This window comes from Macadamia integrifolia, chromosome 11 (assembly GCF_013358625.1).
Source record: "Macadamia integrifolia cultivar HAES 741 chromosome 11, SCU_Mint_v3, whole genome shotgun sequence".
NCBI classification, from domain to species: Eukaryota; Viridiplantae; Streptophyta; class Magnoliopsida; order Proteales; family Proteaceae; genus Macadamia; species Macadamia integrifolia.
The window spans coordinates 411064-429612 of record NC_056567.1 but is presented as its reverse complement, the minus strand read 5'-3'; the positions used below and the strand labels follow the sequence as shown (position 1 = coordinate 429612).

The following is an 18549-nucleotide window of genomic DNA, read 5'->3' as shown; positions in this document are numbered from 1 at the left end:
AGTAGAAAAATTATGTTGCATTAAAAAAAAAAATCCTCTCACAAAAAAAAAAATCCTAGAAATATTAGTGTGTTTAATTTCTATAGTTGTTTAAATAATATTAAATTAGATTTTAATACCGAAAACAAAATAAGTGCAATCATTTGAAATCTTATTAAAATTTATAGAAAATCAAATTACAACTTCAGAATATCAAGTTTTGGTGTCTATATAATTCAGAAGGGAATTTCTTATTGACATGCTTGTCAATAGGTTTGTAATCTTACTTCTTTCCTCCTTATTTTATTCTTAATTTTATTTAATATAATATTCAATGTAAGTGTGAAAAAAGGTTTTTAAAAAATTTGAAAGAATTTAATGCATTTCCCATCTGAAATGGCAAATTTACTCTCGCCGAAAATACTAGATAATTTTAAGTAATGATTCAAATTTATATTGATAAAATCCCTAAATAAATCAAATGATCATATTATAAAAGAAAATCCAGGTATTTGGATAGTGATATTTATCTTTGGGAAAATCCAAGTGTCACGAACTATGAATTAATTAATCATTGTCGATTTCACAAGGTCAATTTATTTTTCTTTATCTGTAGAGATTGATCAATGGATGCAGATGGGTTTATGTGATTGAGGATTCCAAGCTCAATTTTGTAGTGAAGGTTCAAGCCAATATGAGTATGTAACAATGTAACGAGACAAAATATGGTTCAAAATTATGAATATGTCATAATCTCAATGTAATAACATGCACTAATAAAGGTGAGTATAATTTTTCACAACCTTTAGATAATTTATTAACTCATAAGTTATACTCATTTTGGGTTGAAAATTGACCGATTAGAGGGGTAAGGATCCTCTATCACACTAACTCAATCATATTAATTGATGATAATGACATTAATTCACTAAAATTTATGACACTTATCTAGATCATTTATCCTTTTTTTTTTAAAATGAAAATAACTTGAAAATCATTGTAAAAACAAAAAACAAAAATCTTTTCATGATGTATTGATGATGTATAAATAAGTGATAAATTGTATATAAAAAGAGCTTACGTCAACGTATTCACGCCATTTCTTCAATTTATTTGTGTGTATAAAATGATCCACTAATTAATATAAAAGCTAACCCTAAACTCACATCCCATAGAGAATAAAGAGGTCAAGCTTTATTTTATTTGATTATCTGTTATTAAGTTATAAAACCCAAGTCAGCACATGTTTGTGTTTTCAATAAATTTTTTTATCCTTAATAATAATACTAATGTTCATATTGATATATGGATCAGATTTTTATTCACAACATGTACAACTCTATATTTTTTTAATAATTTCTAAACCTGTTATTTTTATACAATGCTTTGAATCTTACATTAATGAGCCAGAAAAGAAGAGTGAGGACAGTTGCTCACAGGCAATCCATCGTGCCATGTTTTGGCACGATATGGTGTGGCATTATAATCCTCTGTGCGCGTCATATTTATTTGTAATTAGTCTCAATTGAGGTAAAGTCGTGGATTCAACCTCTTCCTCACATAAAATGATCTTGTTGCCTTTATAAAAAAAAAAAAAAGAGGAAATATCTTTTTTGTCCACTTATCTACGAAATCGTTTTATCGCATTTCATTGCTTTGTTCTTTTTATCAGTAGTTCAATCAGGTTGAACTTGACATATAAATATAGACGATCTTGGGGTTTAACCCCGAAATTCGAACCCCATTCAAGAGTCGAAGTGATGGATATTATGAGCAAACTAACTATGCCTCTCTAGGTGGTGCAACCAGATAACCTTCAATACACAATAAATTATTTAGTTGGAAAGATGATGAATGGATGGAGCTATTTTGACAATTGAATAAAAATGTTGACGCAAAAATTTGTCTTGAATCAAATTCAATCAAGCAATCCTGCAATCAAAACGTAATGGTCCTAAGCATGGTTTACTTAGAAGTACAAAGCAATCTTAAAGAAACCCACGACCAATCTAAACTGGTAAGAAGAGTCTAAAACAAGGTGGCTATACGATTTCCGTAATAAAAAGGTGGACAATATAGTCGAGTTGGAGACCAAAATTAACTTGTCGAATCATAGAGAATCCAAAGAGTAATCTACCTATCCAATGGTTTATATTGATCTTTCATTTGGTTCCTGGCCAAAAACTAGCTAGGCTCTATGGCAATCACAAGATCACTTACGTACTATATCGATCTGATTTATTTTTTTTCCCAACGATGGTATTCATGCCTTTGGCCTAACTAGTCCCACGGGTCTATACTGACCCCACAACTGCATAGACTAGGTCATACAGAAGTTGAATGAGAACCATTCAACTTTCACTGAAAGCAGTGAAGTGCACTAAACACCCTCATGTGATTGGCCTCAAGAAGGTAAGAGGAGTCAAACTTAGAACCACACACTACACACTTCTTGAGGCAAGATCCCTTAACAACTCGACTACCCCTTGGGGTTTTTAAGAATTTATTTGAAAAAAAAAAAAACAACAACAACAACAACATAGGAGAGGACATACCATACATAGTCTAGATCACCTATCCATGAATGCCTCACATATGGTTTCAAGATGACTATGTCATTGTATTTCCATATCATGCCCTTCTATGCTAACATTAAAAGTGTTTAGACTTTAGAGAAGCATTTGTGAAAATAAAAAGACATAAACCGTATGTCAAGGGTTGACGTATGGGCGAGAACCTGAAATCCTATATATAGAAGTTATGCATCTTCCCATTAAGGAATGTGAAATAGATTAGAATTCTATTCCCATGATTGGATAACAATGGATTTTCTAAATTAAATCCAATTACACAATAATAGAGATATATACTTCGCCAACAATCAGGGGCATATACGTTTTCAAATTTCCAACATATAATTGACTTGTTACAAACAGAAAAATCCCAGAACAATACACTTGTTAGCTATTTCTCAATCATATCTAGACTTGAGAGTTGAGAGTTGAGAGTTGGGTGCTGCCGCTGTCCAGCCTATCTTCATCTTAATCTCTTCACCCTTTCTCCAAAGCCTTCTTTAGGTTGTCACCCAATGACCTATTTATGAAAGCTGAAGGGATGTTGATCTCATCTTTGTAACATGTTGTTCCACCTCCACTGCTGCTCTTCACACTTGTCATCAATGGCTCATATACTTGATGAGCCACTAAAACTGCTGCAGCTCCTGCCTTTTGTCCATTCCAAACCTTCAAAGTAAAGTAACAATCCACAAGTTCAAGAAAAGATAAACGATTCAGCAATATTTTGGAGCTTAACTGAATACCCTCAATTATAGGAAATTGATATGAGATTTCTCCCCATATGCTGACATAGGATCGTAATATATTATCACGCTTCTAAACTCGACATCCATGGTGACCTACTTTAGATTAGGTAGCCTTTTCCGCATGTGAGTTGGGCCGAGAATTGACTACCTTGATATCACTGATATGATAATCTTTGACAAAACTCAACCCCATAAACTGACTTATAAGATAAGGGGATCAAAGGCAATATCAACCCACATCAATTCTCATAGAAAACCAACGTGAAATCAACCCCTATATGTTGATATGGGATTGTAACAAATCCATAAATAAGTTCCGTGAATTGATCAACGCAATTAACATAGAGTCATTAATACCTAAGTTTTAAACACTGCATACAAATCACAAAATGGGATGGTTTTCAAGTTACCTCCACGATCAAGAAGCAGAACGGGGGGACGAGAAGATGAAGTAAAGGTGTTTGCACCATCAAAGGACATGCAACCCTTGGAGTTGTAGCCATTCGTGGGGTGAACAAGGGATCCTGTTATAGTCCGTGTACGGTTTGTACTTCCAAATTTTCCAATTGCGGCATCGTACAAAGCATGGAGATGGTCGGGGGGACTCGGGGGAGAGGACTTTGATGCTGTTCTTCTGTATAACGAATTGAGAGTAAACAGAGCCAAACAGTACCGTTGAGAGAAATGACATGGCTGTGAATTCTCTGATAATAGCCATTGCAATTTGGCTTCTTTCCACGCCTCAATTGGGCTGTTTGAGATTAATTGGGAAATTCTCATCACTTGGATTCCTTTAATATGAAAAAGGTCGAAGTTAATTGGAAGTTTGTGGCACTTTGACTGCGTGATTGACACTTCGAGTTGACCCATTCTGTATGTACGTGAGTTTTTCTTCACTCACTTACCTCTTGAGGGGTGTCAATGTTGGTGTACGATGTCTTGTATTCTGTCACAATTTAATCAAAGAGTATTGGTACAGGCGTCTCGACAGGTAGGACGACGGACCCGCTAGCAAGTTAGCTGGTCGTGGGGGTTGTAAGGGGTGTAATAGGCCCCCTTGCATAGCGAGGGTGTACGTCCCCACTTGAATTTTTTATGATGACAATTTTGTACTTTTCGGATTAAAGTTTTTTCGCTATATATTTGTAGTGAGGATTTCTTTCTCTATAATGCAAGCAATACTAAGAGGTGTGAAGACGAGCGTGTTGTAACCCTATTCTCCATTGATAGTGAAGCATGATCTCATCTCACCAAGGACGTAGGCAATATTGTCGAACCTCGTAAATCTGTGTGTATTGCTTGTTCATGTTTTTTCATTATCTTCTATATTGTTTTAGGGTTGCGTTTCTATAGTCAATCGGTTGATTTAGTTTGTGGTTCAATTTTGATTTGAATTGAGTCGATTTCAATGTGAGAATGGTGAAATCAAAATCAAATCAGTAAGAAAATTTAGGTTTTGGTTTTGATTCAGTTTCTTGTATCTCCTTGTTATTGGATTGGTTTCGGTTGTGGTCTCATTTGAGTTCAATTTATTATACAAAATCATAAATTTTTTAATTTTTTATGAGTTTTGGGCTGATATTGGTTTGATTTCGATTTTTGTGCGGTTCGATTTGGTTTTAAGGTGATAATATCTCAAATCGAAACCGATTCAATTAAGACTTCTTTTGTTTTGAATTATTCCATTTTGGTTCGATTCAATTGGTTTATTCAATTCGGTACAAATTTTGACCCCTTAGAGAGAGAGAGAGAGAATGTATTTTAGGTGGAGAGTGTTTGACGGGATGTAAGTCTACTATGGTTTCTTCCTAGGAATTTCCTGTACGTAAATTGTTTACATGAAATGTGTTAATGGGATGAATAAAAAAATAATTAATAAATTAATAATGGGACAGCCGGACAGCGTCACATACGCGGGATTTGATGACGTTGGTTGGCCCACGGTCCGTGTCCCTTAAAACATGCTAGGATAGGCTAACCATTGGAGCCAATGCATATTTGTTAACGAATAGATCATCGATTTGGATTGAGAAAGCGATTGATTTCGATTTTCTGCATAAAGGTTAGCATTAGGAACTAGTTCAGAAAGTGTATGCATACATGTTTAGAGAGAGAGAGAGAGAGAGAGAGAGAGAGAGAGAAGACTTTAACGGGTAACTCAAGTGAGGATATTTCTCTCTTCCACTTGCTGGCTGAGTCTATGAGAAACTAGTTCAGAAAGTGCATGCATACATGTATAGAGAGAGAGAGAGAGAGAGAGAGAGAGAGAGAGAGAGAGAGAGATTGACGGATCAGTCAAGGGAGGAGAGAGTGTTTCTTTAATGGGTCAGTCAAGTGAGGATATTTTTCTGTTTCAAAGTTCCACTTGCTCACTTTTGAGTGTTTGACGGGGTCAAATGTAAATTGTGAGAGAATATGAATGGGTCAATTTAGATTTTCACAAGGTTGGGCCTTAGTTTTCCATGTCAAATAGAGCCACTCAAAGAGGAAGTAGCTGAGGATGAACATGCAAACATATGAGAGAGAGAGAGAGAGAGAGAGAGAGAGAGAGAGAGAGAGAAATACCGTACCAATAGGGAAAAGGCTGGTCCAAGATGCCCAATCATGTATTTGCCTCTCTCTCCCATCCTAGTGAAATGAACCTGTGACGATGGCTATCCTCTTCTTTAGTGTCTACCATCGGTTAGCTTGTTTAGGCTGGATGGTACACCCCACCATTGCCCTAAACTAACAAATAGAGAAACTTTGGATTAGGTTTTACTAAAAAGATCGAAAGTTGATTTGAAATATTTTGGGCTCATAAGCAGGGCTCAACTTAAGTTTCTTAGCAGACCAAAGGCTCCGTTTAGTTGCAATGAAAATTTACAGGGAAGAGAAGTGAAATTTTCATACTTTAAAAGGAAATGTTTATAATCATTATTCCATGTGATTGTATAAGTTACTTAATTTTTTTACTATATTTAGTAATGATATATTTTACATGTAATTTTTATTTTACATGTTATAACAAAGGGTTTCCGATGCGAAGGAAAGTGAAATTTTATAACCAAATATAAAATAATTTGAAATTAATGTTAAAGTTACATGGGTAATTATTACATATATTTCTTTTTTAAATATGAAAATTTCACTTCCCTTCCCTTTAATTCTCCTTACAACCAAACATAATCAAAAGTCAAGAAACTAGTTCAAAAAAAAAAAGAAGAAAAAATGTAAATATGTCTTTATATATGCGTGTATATGCAAGAGGTTGTGTTGCAAGTCATGGTGTCAAAAGTTTAACAACTAGTCTAGTCAGTTGCAGACCAAGGAAGATGTTATGCACTTTGGTCCACCTAGTTAAACCGATATTTCTATTTACTCAATCAAAACCAACTAAATAATTATGTAAATATAATTTATAGAGATAAAATAAATAAAAGAGTTAGGATAGAGCATATACCTAAGAGGTTTGACTACAAAATAAAGGTTAGTATATTAGAAAATAAATAAAAGAAATGTATAGAAAAAAAAAAGATAAAAACCCTACCAAGGTTATTCCCTCTCTTTTTATGTACGTTCGTGAGCTTACATTACATATAACTAGTGGGCAGCGTGACAAAACAATGGTGTCATCGGATTCAGGTTTGTCCCCCGCCAGGTTGATGATTGGGCCTTCGAAGCCCAGGGCTCAAGTGGGCGACGAGGGCGCCAAAACCAAAAGAAAATTCGAAAGGGTTTAGCGCCATTTATAACCTATCTGTTTCTCGTTTTTTATTCGAAACGACACAGCCACATTAGGGATCTGGGGGTTCATTCATTTTAATGGTTTCAAAGGAAAATCTCAGGCAAATTGCAACGATCAGCTGAAGCCAGAAGTTGTGGATAATCACGATTGGGAAGGTCAGTCCAATCTTCTTCCACCTTTTCCCCTGCTATTCTTTTCTGATAATTTGATTTGGAGAAGGAAGCATGGAACATTATTGTATTAGTTTCTTATGGTAAATTAAAAATTTGCTAATTCAACATGAGTATAACACAAACCACACAATAGAGAACCCATCTTCTCTTCTGCGCTAGGCATCAGAGCGTGACAAGACCCTCAAAATAGACGGTGGTCACCAGCAATTTCAGGTAAATCCGATTCTCTCAATCTCTCTGTTACTCAATGTTCGCTCTGGACGTCTTCTTGGTAATGTAGAGATAGAACCCTGAAACCGAAACCGATCGTCCCCATTGTAACCCTGAAACCCATCGCAACCCAACTGATCGTCCCCATCGCAACCTGAAACCAATTGTTCAGTTAAAAGCGTCATGAAGTTGGGGAAGAGAGAATTTTTGTTTCCTCTCGCTCTAGGTTCGATTTAGATTATAGCAGGTCCTATGAATTTGTTGTGTGAGACTATATGGCTTAATAATTGGTACTTGGGGTTATAAGTGTTGTCAATGGCATGAAACCATTTTGAGAATTATTGGAATGATTCTAATGCAGAGTTTCTTGTTCCTGTTGGGATGAGAACTTCTGAGTGCATGGGCTTCTAATGTGAATTGTACGTTACTCTGTTGGAGCAACTTTCAGTTTATGGAACAATTTTAATGCAACATAGCAGCATGATTGCAGAGTGTATTCTGCAAATTGTAACAATCTTCTTCTTCTTCTTCTTTTTTTTTTTTTTTTTTTTTTTTTTTTTTTTTGGTAGAATTTATTATAAACATTAGCAATCAAAGGGCTTTTCATTATGGCCACTTGTTTTTCAAACCTCATTCCGAAAGTAGCAGTTTCTGAAAGTAGCGGAAAGTGGGAAATAGCAATCAAACTGAAAGTAGCCTAAACATTTTATTTGGTTTTGAGGAGTTATTGGATATGATTGAGTTAATTTGGAGGGGAAAAAAGAGATGAAGATGGATTTGTTAGTCATTCAGTGGAATATAGGATGGGGTTATGGAGGTAATGTGGCAGCTCTTAATTGTGAAGCTGAAGGGGAATCTCTAAGTTCTGTAGAGAGATGGAACCTTGGATAAATTTTTTGTCTGATAATGGTATCTAGAAAGTAACAGTGGGGCTGAGTTGTGCCACCGGTCACTTTCCTTGAGATTGTAGATGCCTCCTATGGTGCAAATTGGGTCTTTGCGAATCGATCTCCAAGATGGAACAGCCCCTCTAGGCCTGTCCAGTACATGTTGAACTCAATTACTGGACCACGTCGGGACTCTAAGAGTTGTGCTTGACAAATCAAAAGAGGAGACTTCAAAACTTGTAAAATAGTTAAAGGAAGGAACAAAACTAAAAAGAGAGTTGGAGATAGTGACAGAGAGCAAGAGAGTACTTGTAAAGTCTATCTTAAAAGGCATGGATGTCCTCTAATTATGGTGTATAGGTGCCTCTTGGACATGCCTGTCTAAGAGAGTCCAAGAGATGTGTCTCCCAAACTGATTTTTCAGAAGAAAAAAAATCCGTTGCTGGTCAACCATCTCCTCCCGATGGTTTGAACAATGCTCTCGGGAAACTTTGTCCGGCCTTCAGCTGGAAGATGAGTCGTCAACTGCGTACCTTCCACAAACAAAAAACATGCATTAAGCATCCAAACTTATGGGAGACATTGTGTATAATAAAACCATAAAAGAAAGGAGGTGTTTTGACTCTTAAATTCATTTCAAGTACAACAATGATGCTATTATTCTAGGTAAATATGTTGTGGGATCACCAATCATGTGATATTCTGAATCTAGCCTCACCTATAAACTGATGCCCTGATTAGATTTTAGCACAGGAAGATCTCAGTTGCAACTCTTCCACAATGCTAACGAAAAAAGTCATTAATCCCCTAAATCTTACTTACATAGTTACACCCTTTGTGAAATTATAAGGGTCAATAGTCTTTGTACAATTGATCCACTAATTTTTAAGTAATCTACTTGTATGAGGATTGTATCCCAGATCAAGGAAGATAACAATATAGACCTTAGCTTCAGCAGGACAGATCCAGGACTAAATTTGGATGAGATGCCAATTTCTATGTAATAACATGTTTTTCATTATTTTTCTTTACACAAGTTAGTGTGCGTAGTTTTTAGCAGGGAGGGTTGGGTTCCTCTCCAGTTTAGTATACCCCAAAAGTTAGTTTTAATTTTATGAAGTAAGCTTGCCTCACTTTTCTGAATCTTATGATTTTCATCCATGCATTCAGAACATATTTGGAATGGCTTCTGTTGGGACTTTAGAGTCTTCCATAGCTGGAGCATTCTAAAATTTTCTTCAAGCTATACAACAAATATTTATGGTGTTCTCAAGGTGGGTTCTTGGGGAGGGGGGGGGGTTGTTGGGGGCCTGAGTGGGGAAAATTCACTTATTTAATAGCTCTCAGAGTAAGTAAATTATAATTTAAGCACCAATTTTAATTTCTTATCTGTTTGTGTGAATTTTACGGCTAAACAAGCTCTAATGTGATCCTTGATTATCCGTGCAGGCATGCTTGTGCAAGAAAGAAATTGGAGTTCTATTTGTTTCACAGGTTTCCACATTTTGGAGAAGATAGACATTTCAGTTATGCTTTGATATGTTTGCTTAGCAAAATAGAACGAAGAAGGAAGAGTAATTGTCTGATTTTGTATAATAATGGCTCATTATTATAACATTGACGACATTATCATGGAGGAGGAGGTTATTGCCTATGCATTTTCATGCTGATTTTGTTATCTGAAACCCTAAGAAGTTTCCCTATTCTGATTCCCTACTTTCACTTACTCGCAGATCATCTCGGTTGTTTTCCAAGTGGCTGCTAATGGAGTTGGACTCCTTGATCCCAGTGCAGAAACAAACAGTGTATGTTTCTTTGGAAAGCTTGATTTTATGCAAACTAATTGTGTTTTAATGGTTTGCTTGACTGTCCTAGACAGGTTGAACAAGGTTCAAAGGTAGAGCTACCATTCTGGCTAGCCCATGAGTTGCACCTTAGACAGGCAGTTGCTATGAATGTGCTTGCTTGCTTCAATCAAAAGTAAGTCGTGTAGTGCCTCTAATTGAATTTTGATATAAAAGAAATAGTTATTACTTGCATCAGTGCTGGATGACAAGAAGAAACACCGTCTCGTATCAGCATTGTTTAGCATACTACTCTGACCTGCTGGGACCGGCTGTTTGATTACCTGATTTTATTCTCCTAAGTCCTAACCGTTAGTATGTAAATATTTTTTTCCTTCTGCTTCTGCATCTTAATCTTCCAACCATAGAAAAGAAACCCTGTCCAGATCAACTTTAGGCCTATTGTAAATTATAAGGTTGTGCCTATAAATTGGTTGGGTCCTGACTCCCTCTCAGTGGTGCCCTGCGTTTTGTTAAGATATCTAGAACAGGTTTTCCCAACACTGATGCATATTTTTCTGGATAGATAATGAATTAGTTCTTATATTGTCCAATCATTAATTTGTTTTTGTAACTGCTAGAACAAGGAAGGAAGTCCAGGCTGATGCTGCATGTGTTGATCTCAGGAATAGGTGCCCCTACTTCTATGAATTAGGATGCAAGATTGCACCCCTGTAAGTTCCCTTCCCTCAGAATTTCTCATGTGCATATTTAAGTTGTTAAAGACATACTGAAACATATTTGTCTGACAGAAGAAACTTATATGCCCTTTTTAACTCTAAGAGTAGTTCCATTTGTGCAATTATCATTTTGTTGTCCACTACGAGGCATTTGTTATTGCATTCATGGTAGACCAATGGCATCCAATGCCCTTTGTATTTATGCATAGAGAATTCAGGCATTCCATTTTTTGTTCTAAATGTAATGTATATCATACCTTGCTCCATTCTTTTTAGTGGTGCCTCTTCTTTTTTTTCTTTTTTTCTTTTTTTTTTTGGTGAGAAAAGGTAATGTGTATTGCCATAGTGAGTATCCAAAAAAAGTCCTGTAGAAAATCAACCAGGATGCTATATAAAGTGGTGCCATTTAATGGCAAATAGATCAGAAAATTAACCCAAGATGCTGGTCAAGTGGATGCTCTGACCAACTGAATCATGCACTTCTGATTGGAGTTGGAACAATTTTCTTGGCCATCCTTATCAATCCAATTAGGCAGACGTGAATTCGGTTAGCTTTCAAGCTTTAGAATAGGGCTTACAACAGAAACAAAAGAAAGATAGATTAGATTCAATATCAGATCTGAAGGAATAGAAAAAGGATATGTTATAATCAGAGACTAGCTTGTAATAGATGATCTGTCAGTCTTTGCTGCAACAGTGGAATATTGAGGCTGAACAGAGGATATTGAAGGGGATTTGATAGAGAGTAACAGGGAAGAATTGAAGGGGAGAGAGAAGAGGGAAAGAACTGTTATGTCTATGGAACCGCAAGGGTATTATTTTCAGAAACTCTGGTAATCAGTTTTAATTGTTTTAGTCTTTATTGTTTAGCCTAATTAGTCTTCTACTACCACAAGGACTGAAGAGTATCTTTGTCCTTGAAGGATTGTACTGGTTCACCATAATACAATGTGGTGAGGGTGACTGTCGCATGTATGGACTGTTACTCTTTCTTGCGGCAGTCTCTTCTCACCTTTCTTCCCCACATATTTTCTCTTCTTCTACATTGTTAGTTCTGGTTTACTGTGTCTGATTGTTTCAAGAATGAATCACAATTTGGGGGGATGAGAGTAGATAGAAGTGGGTGCACATCGCAAACACACATCACTCACTGTATATAACTTTTCACTCACTTATTGGATAATTTGAATTAAATTTTTGAATTATAAAAAGACCCAGCAGCATTGCATTGTTTTGTTCTGAGTTTCCTCTTTCTTAATGTGGGTCTGGTGTGGATTCTGGTATTTTAGGTTGATTCAGGATATCTAGTACCTTCATTTAATTATTTCACTTCAAAGGTGGATACTTTAAAGGCATGCTCTGGGGTTTTTTTTTTTTTTTAAATGGAAGGTGTTGGATGGGGTGTTGAACAGTTGGTCAAATGAGTACCTAACTGTTCAGAACAGTTGCCTATTGACCATTGAGTCTTCCTCTTAAGTACATAAAAGGTGATGGCCAGACGAGGAATATAGTATTTTTTTTTTTTACTTTGATTGTACGCTTCTCTCTCTTTCACACACACACAAGCATGAGTTCTGTTTTCACATCTCTAAATCTTCTGGACATGCATCATTTTATGAGCATTTTGGCTGGAGACTGGAATTACCAATGCATGCTAGTGGGTGCTTGGTGGCTGTTGAATCTTGGACATCAATTCACTACAAACCCTGTTGTACTGGAAACAGGTGAAATATAAGTTTATGGATAGTGCTTTTGCCAGTGGCATGCCTTAATGGTTCATTCTCCAAGTTATTTCTTTCTTTTTCATAGGCTAACTTTACCCTGATATAGAGTTGAGTGGTGAAACAGGACTCGTGTGGTTGAGATTAATTTAAATAATCACTGTATTTTTCAATTCATTTGTGTCCTCTGATAGTATCTGTTGCAAGTGAAATACTGGTTCTAAAGAAATTCTTTTTCAATGGTTAGGGTTGGTGATAGAACCATAGGGTCCTTCCTCCTCTATACATTTTCCACTAGGTATAAGGACGTTTTGAGCAAGGCCCATAGTGCAGCATTTTCGGTGGCTCCCAAGTTTTTGACTCTTCTTACAAAAGAAGAAACCCATTGTGAGATTTCAACACATTTGATTCGTTCTTTCTTTTTCTTTTTCTCTTCATAATGGATTATTAGTGAACCATTGAAATCATTGCTGTGCCTTTTGAAGTGTATGAAGCAGCTCAATCTTCAATGGCAGCATTCAAGAAATGGCGGATAGGTGGGCCCAGATTTGAAAGGGCATCCATTCTTGGAATAAAGAGGAAACCTGCTAATTAAATGCAAGCTGTGGCTGCCATGCTATCTCAATCCCTTCAAGAAGAAGTCATGGCGAAATAGGTATCCTAGATGTGATATTCGGAGTGAAATTAATTAGTTTATCCAGTTGCCTTAACAGCATTCATTTGTCTCATCCAGTGTAAGATATGGCAATGGAAAATAACAACATCAATAATAATAATAATACAAACTTGATAGTGCTTTGGTTGTATGTTTTATCTTGTTTGTTTTTCCTTTTCCACATTTATTCCCCTTATTTTTTGTTGCTGAGTGCATGGTCCTAGTGTACGGTATCAGTACTGGTATTAGTTGTTGCTGATAGCATAATGGATCATTGTATCGGGTCGAAATCAGCTAAAAAGAATTGCCTTTGACTGATACCACTGATACAAATGGGCCATTACCGATGCCTAGAACCGGTTGAGTGAGTAATTTTCCCTTCTTTGGTGATCTTGTTACTTCTCATAAAATAATTATGGTTTGTAGTAAGGACTAAGGAGTAGAAAATTTGACATTTTTTTCATCTAGAGCATTTTAGCAATCAGATCATTCGTAGTGGAAGTGGTTTTTACTTGTCTATCCAATGTGTGGAATTGCTCATTACCCTATACAAGTGGTACTACAGTAATTTCACTTCCGTTTCAAGCATCTGTTCATTCTGCCAGTGCAAGTTGTTCTCTGGAGAAGAATTGGATGAAGGACTACTCCCCATTGTGTAGTTAATTTCTTGCCTTTGGATGACAGCTTTCTATATGCTGCAGGTGATAACCCTATATTTTGGATCATAGTATATTAAATTAATCTCTCTAATTCAGTGTAAATGAATCTCCGACCTCATTTAACATGGTTGATGGGTACTATGAAAGGAACAGTCATGACATTATTCCTAGATCTCAGAGCGTCACCATGGAGGTTGAACTGGGGACATTATGTGCTCGCTTCTATACATACTGGCTCTATGGGGGCAAAAGTAAGGAAAGAACCAGTAGTTAAAGACAGAACTAAGGTGCTTTTTCTTTTTTGGTATAGAGCTGAGGTGATCATGAGTCATGACATTGAGATTGTACCAGCAAACATCAGGGAGATTTAATGCTGTGTTTGGTATGCATTCTAAGAAATCATACGAAATACAGATTTAATTTCAAAAATTTCATTATACAATTCTAAATATTTTTAAGATATATCTATGTAGTTCATTCTTTTTAACCACGAAACAGAGTTGAGATCTATAGGAGGTGGGGTTTCTAGAAGCCATGAAAAGTTGAGGTTGAGAAGTTGAGATGATAAAATATATGTTAAATATATAATGGATTCAGATGTATAAGATCATGGATAGAAAACTTAATACTGCGTTTGATATTTTATTTATTTATTTAAAAAAAAATTGGGAAGGAAAAATTGGACTAAAGGAAAAACTGAAATGCATCAATGTTTGGATTGGATATGTTGATGTTAAAGAGATTGTTCATGGACCTGTGGGCCAAACAAACCATAAAGACATTCAAAAGAACTAGTGATAGTTCAAAGGGCACGAGGTGACTGTTTTAAATAAATAATTGTTCCATTTTCTTTGAGTTATTCCATGTTTTTCCAATGCTCCACCCATCCAGCTTTGCCTGTTTTAGTATAAGAAAGAGGCTTCTCGCACTGGCCTTAATAGTTTTTCCTGTTAGTAAAAAATTAGTAGATATGAGACACATTTCCCATTATGAAAGATACACAATGCCTAGCCTGAGGTATTATTGATTTCATCATATATGTTTGCATGGACTAAAATAGGAAAATTTAGAATGGGATAACAAGGGATAGTAGAATTATAATGGGTAGATATCACTTGTTATGTAGGATGGCACAACGGAGCTATACACTGTTTGATACTATTTCTTAAAATGCATTATCGATCTAGAATGTATTTCAAGAATGCAACCAAACACAACCAAAAGAGGATATTGAAAATATGGCAACATTACCAATTAGATGAATTACTTGATCTCCTATGTTTATTTATATAAAAAATTAAAGATTATATTACATAATTTTATGTAGCAAAATTGATACAACAACAACATTCAAACACCTTATCCCAACTTAATGGGGTCGACTATATGGAGATTCTGAGTAAAGATGAGTGCGATGATCTATGCAAAAAGATTGATGGGTTATGGCTAATTATAATAGGTGCCAGCTGTTAACCTGACGCACCACTACAAATCATCCACGGGCTTATAACGACAAACTATAACAAGGTACTGACTGTCTACCTGAAAAGTTGACATAACATTAAATAGAGAGCGGACCAATTTTGATACTGGTCAATCCTTACTAAATTTCTAGGGTTAAGGTATATTTGGACATTAGAATCTGACATCTGCCAGTGTGGGAAGTTTAAAAGGAGGAGTGTTATAAGCTTTGGATGGAAACATTTATAAACTTGGCTGATTCTCCATCTTTTTTGACTTTGTCCCCTTTATTGTTCTATTAAATTACAGAAAACGCTCGGCTTGCTAGCTTATGCGTTGTAGCTAGCAGGCTATGTGTCTATCTCTCCCTTCCCTTCTTTAAAATGAGCCCATGCTCCTCTTCTATGTTGTCTTGTTTCGCACCTCCGTCGGTGTCACCAGTAACTTATCACACCAGGTAGTGGGCCTATCTCATTCATCCACACACTGATCACATTGTGTAATTCAAAATAAATAAATAAATAAAAAGAAACTTGTTCAATAACTTATCACACCAGGTAGTGGGCCTATCTCATTCATCCACACACTGATCACATTGTGTAATTCAAAATAAATAAATAAATAAAAAGAAACTTGTTCAATAACTTATCACACCAGGTAGTGGGCCTATCTCATTCATCCACACACTGATCACATTGTGTAATTCAAAATAAATAAATAAATAAAAAGAAACTTGTTCAATGATCCTCCTTGCAGATGTAGAGGTCATGCAATTTGGCAACGATCCCCCTCCTGAAAAGTAAATGCTAATGCTTTAGCACAAAAATCCTTTACAGGGAGATAGTGAGTGATAGTGAGCATCCAACTATTGCAGTGGATGCCAGAACCCTTTCAACTGTTTGAATCCTCACTGCCAGCCTCAGTGGATTTGAGTCCAATGCTTTATAAAGCACAAGCACAAAGCAGTGAAAGTACATGGAATCCAAAAATAAAATAGAAGAAGAAAGAGGAATACCTTACCAATGGAGAAAAAATAAGGAAGAAGAGGAAAATTTAACCCATAAAGTTCCCAAAATTAAAGTACCCAAATGGAATACCATTTCGAAGAGAATTCCAAATACCAGTGGACAAATAAAGGAAAGCAATAAACCCCTGCTCCCGCCATCCCGCCATCCCACGCCGAATCCCTTAGTTTTCTGACAAAACAGTTCATCTTCTTATCGTTTCTGCGTACTTATCCTCCTTCATCCTTCCTTCTGCAGTTGAAATGGAAGAAATTGTCGAACTAACGAAAACTTATCTACATCAGTGAGAGAGAGACAGAGACAGAGAGACAGAGAGACAGAGATGGAGATGGAGCAGCTCTTGGACATGGGTTTCCCGCAAGAGCTGGCTTCTCAAGCTTTAGCAGCAACCGGAGGCAAATCCACTGTCAAAGCCACCGAATGGATCCTCAGCCACAAACCCAACCCTAACCCTAACCCTAACCCTTCTCCTTCTCCTTCCCTTTCCCTTTCCCCTTCACCTTCACCTTCCCCTTCCCCTTCCCCTTCCCCTTCCCCTTCCCAACCCAAACTTGATCGTTTCTTGCAGTCTAAAACTTCGTCCCCTAGAATCCGATCCAATGAAGCGGACCCCACTCCTGAAAAAATCGCACCTGTTGAAAAGGAATCTGAGTGCGAAGAATCTCTCCCCAAGCGTCCCAAGTTCTGGATATGGCCGAACTCTTCAGCTTCTCAGCACTCACCTGCAGAGAAACCCCATGAGCCCTTATCTGAGCGAATGCGCCCTCGCACCATCGATGAGGTCGTTGGACAAGACCATCTTCTGGGCAAGAATTCAGTTCTTCGATCGGCCTTGAACTGTGATCGTTTGCCTTCCATTGTGCTCTGGGGATCCCCTGGTACTGGTAAGACCTCAATCGCTAAAGCCATTGCCAATTCTGCTTCTGTTTCGTATCATTTCGTTTCTTTGTCCGCTGTAACTGCTGGGGTCAAGGACGTTAGGGACGCCGTTGAGGATGCTAGGAAAATGAAGAAGAAGAACAAAAGAACTGTTTTGTTTGTTGATGAGGTTCATAGGTTTAACAAATCTCAGCAAGACTCGTTCTTGCCTGTAATTGAAGATGGGACTGTTGTGTTCATAGGCGCAACCACTGAAAACCCATCCTTTCACCTGATTACACCGTTGCTCTCAAGGAGTAGGGTTCTTACGCTTAATCCACTGCAGCCCAGCCACATAGCTGGGTTGCTCAAGCGAGCAGTTGATGATGCTCAGAAGGGTTTGGCTCGAAGCGTGGGGGTTAGTGTCAAGGTGGATGACGAAGCCATTGTTTTTCTCTCTATGAATTGCGATGGGGATGCTCGTGTTGCCTTGAATGCGTTGGAGATATCTGCTACATCTGCTGCAGCTCGAATTCGGACAAGCCATCGAAAAGTCCCCAGTGTGAATGATCCCTCAACTTCTCAGTTTAAGATGTTTGAGGTTCCATCTTCAAGTGCAAACGTGGCAGCCAATCACAGTGAAAATGCCAATTCTTCAGGAAATGAGGGAAATGGGGTTGGTTTAGATTTAGCCATTGTCACCATTGATGATGCCAAGGAAGCTCTCCAGTGTAAGCACCTGCTTTATGACAGGGCAGGGGAAGAACACTATAACCTCATCAGTGCTCTCCATAAATCAATGAGGGGAAGCGATGCTGATGCTGCAATCTACTGGTTGGCAAGAATGTTGGAAGGAGGGGAATTGCCACTTTACATTGCCAGAAGACTAGTAAGGTTTGCAAGTGAGGATGTGGGATTGGCTGATCCATTGGCACTCAACCAAGCTGTTGCTTGCTACCAGGCTTGTCATTTCATTGGCATGCCTGAGTGCAATGTGATTCTTGCACAATGTGTGGCCTACCTATCTCTTGCTCCCAAGTCTGTGGCTGTTTACAAGGCAATTGGAGCTGCACAACAATTGGTGAGAGACTCAGGGGGACAGAATGAGGGTGTCCCTCTTCATCTGAGGAATGCACCAACAAATCTAATGAAGGAACTTGGGTATGGAAAGGGTTATCTTTACCCTCCTGATCACCCTTCATCTTCAAAATCACAGACTTATATGCCATCCTCACTACAGGGTTACAAATTTCTGGACTGGCCTACTGACAACAATGGTAGATGAGAGAGAGCCTCACTCAGTTGAAGCTTTGACATTTACCTTTTATTTTTTGGGAAGTTGGGGGGG

At 37.3% G+C, this 18549-nt stretch overlaps 3 protein-coding genes across 3 annotated transcripts; 2 read left to right on the top strand and 1 right to left on the bottom strand.

Annotated features, from left to right (window-relative positions):
- Positions 1–2918: 2918 nt before the first annotated feature.
- On the bottom strand, positions 2919–3984 carry LOC122093541 (vacuolar-sorting receptor 1-like). Its single transcript, XM_042663892.1, has 2 exons — positions 3712–3984; positions 2919–3221 (listed from the first exon to the last, which is right to left on the bottom strand). Exons 1-2 carry the CDS (start codon positions 3802–3804, stop codon positions 3030–3032), a joined length of 285 nt encoding a protein of 94 aa, XP_042519826.1. The 5' UTR covers positions 3805–3984; the 3' UTR covers positions 2919–3029.
- Positions 3985–6909: 2925 nt separating this feature from the next.
- On the top strand, positions 6910–13349 carry LOC122093481 (DNA replication complex GINS protein PSF3-like). The gene is made up of 7 exons (XM_042663829.1): positions 6910–7183; positions 9748–9941; positions 10032–10103; positions 10178–10278; positions 10724–10816; positions 12791–12930; positions 13029–13349. The coding sequence occupies exons 2-7, from the start codon at positions 9897–9899 to the stop codon at positions 13136–13138; spliced, it is 561 nt and encodes a 186-aa protein (XP_042519763.1). The 5' UTR covers positions 6910–7183; positions 9748–9896; the 3' UTR covers positions 13139–13349.
- Positions 13350–16340: 2991 nt separating this feature from the next.
- On the top strand, positions 16341–18540 carry LOC122093299 (ATPase WRNIP1). The gene has a single exon (XM_042663583.1). It carries the CDS (start codon positions 16666–16668, stop codon positions 18484–18486), a length of 1821 nt encoding a protein of 606 aa, XP_042519517.1. The 5' UTR covers positions 16341–16665; the 3' UTR covers positions 18487–18540.
- Positions 18541–18549: the final 9 nt, after the last annotated feature.

Bases quoted from the DNA above. Each gene is read 5' to 3' on its own strand.
- LOC122093541 (XM_042663892.1), bottom strand. From the start codon at position 3,804: ATGGCTACAACTCCAAGGGTTGCATGTCCTTTGATGGTGCAAACACCT. The intron at 3,222-3,711 runs GTAACTTGAAAA...TTTACTTTGAAG, and splicing joins TCTGCTTCTTGATCGTGGAG to GTTTGGAATGGACAAAAGGC.
- LOC122093481 (XM_042663829.1), top strand. From the start codon at position 9,897: ATGGCTCATTATTATAACATTGACGACATTATCATGGAGGAGGAG. The intron at 9,942-10,031 runs GTTATTGCCTAT...ACTTACTCGCAG, and splicing joins ACATTATCATGGAGGAGGAG to ATCATCTCGGTTGTTTTCCA. The intron at 10,817-12,790 runs GTAAGTTCCCTT...TTCAATGGTTAG, and splicing joins GGATGCAAGATTGCACCCCT to GGTTGGTGATAGAACCATAG.
- LOC122093299 (XM_042663583.1), top strand. From the start codon at position 16,666: ATGGAGATGGAGCAGCTCTTGGACATGGGTTTCCCGCAAGAGCTGGCT.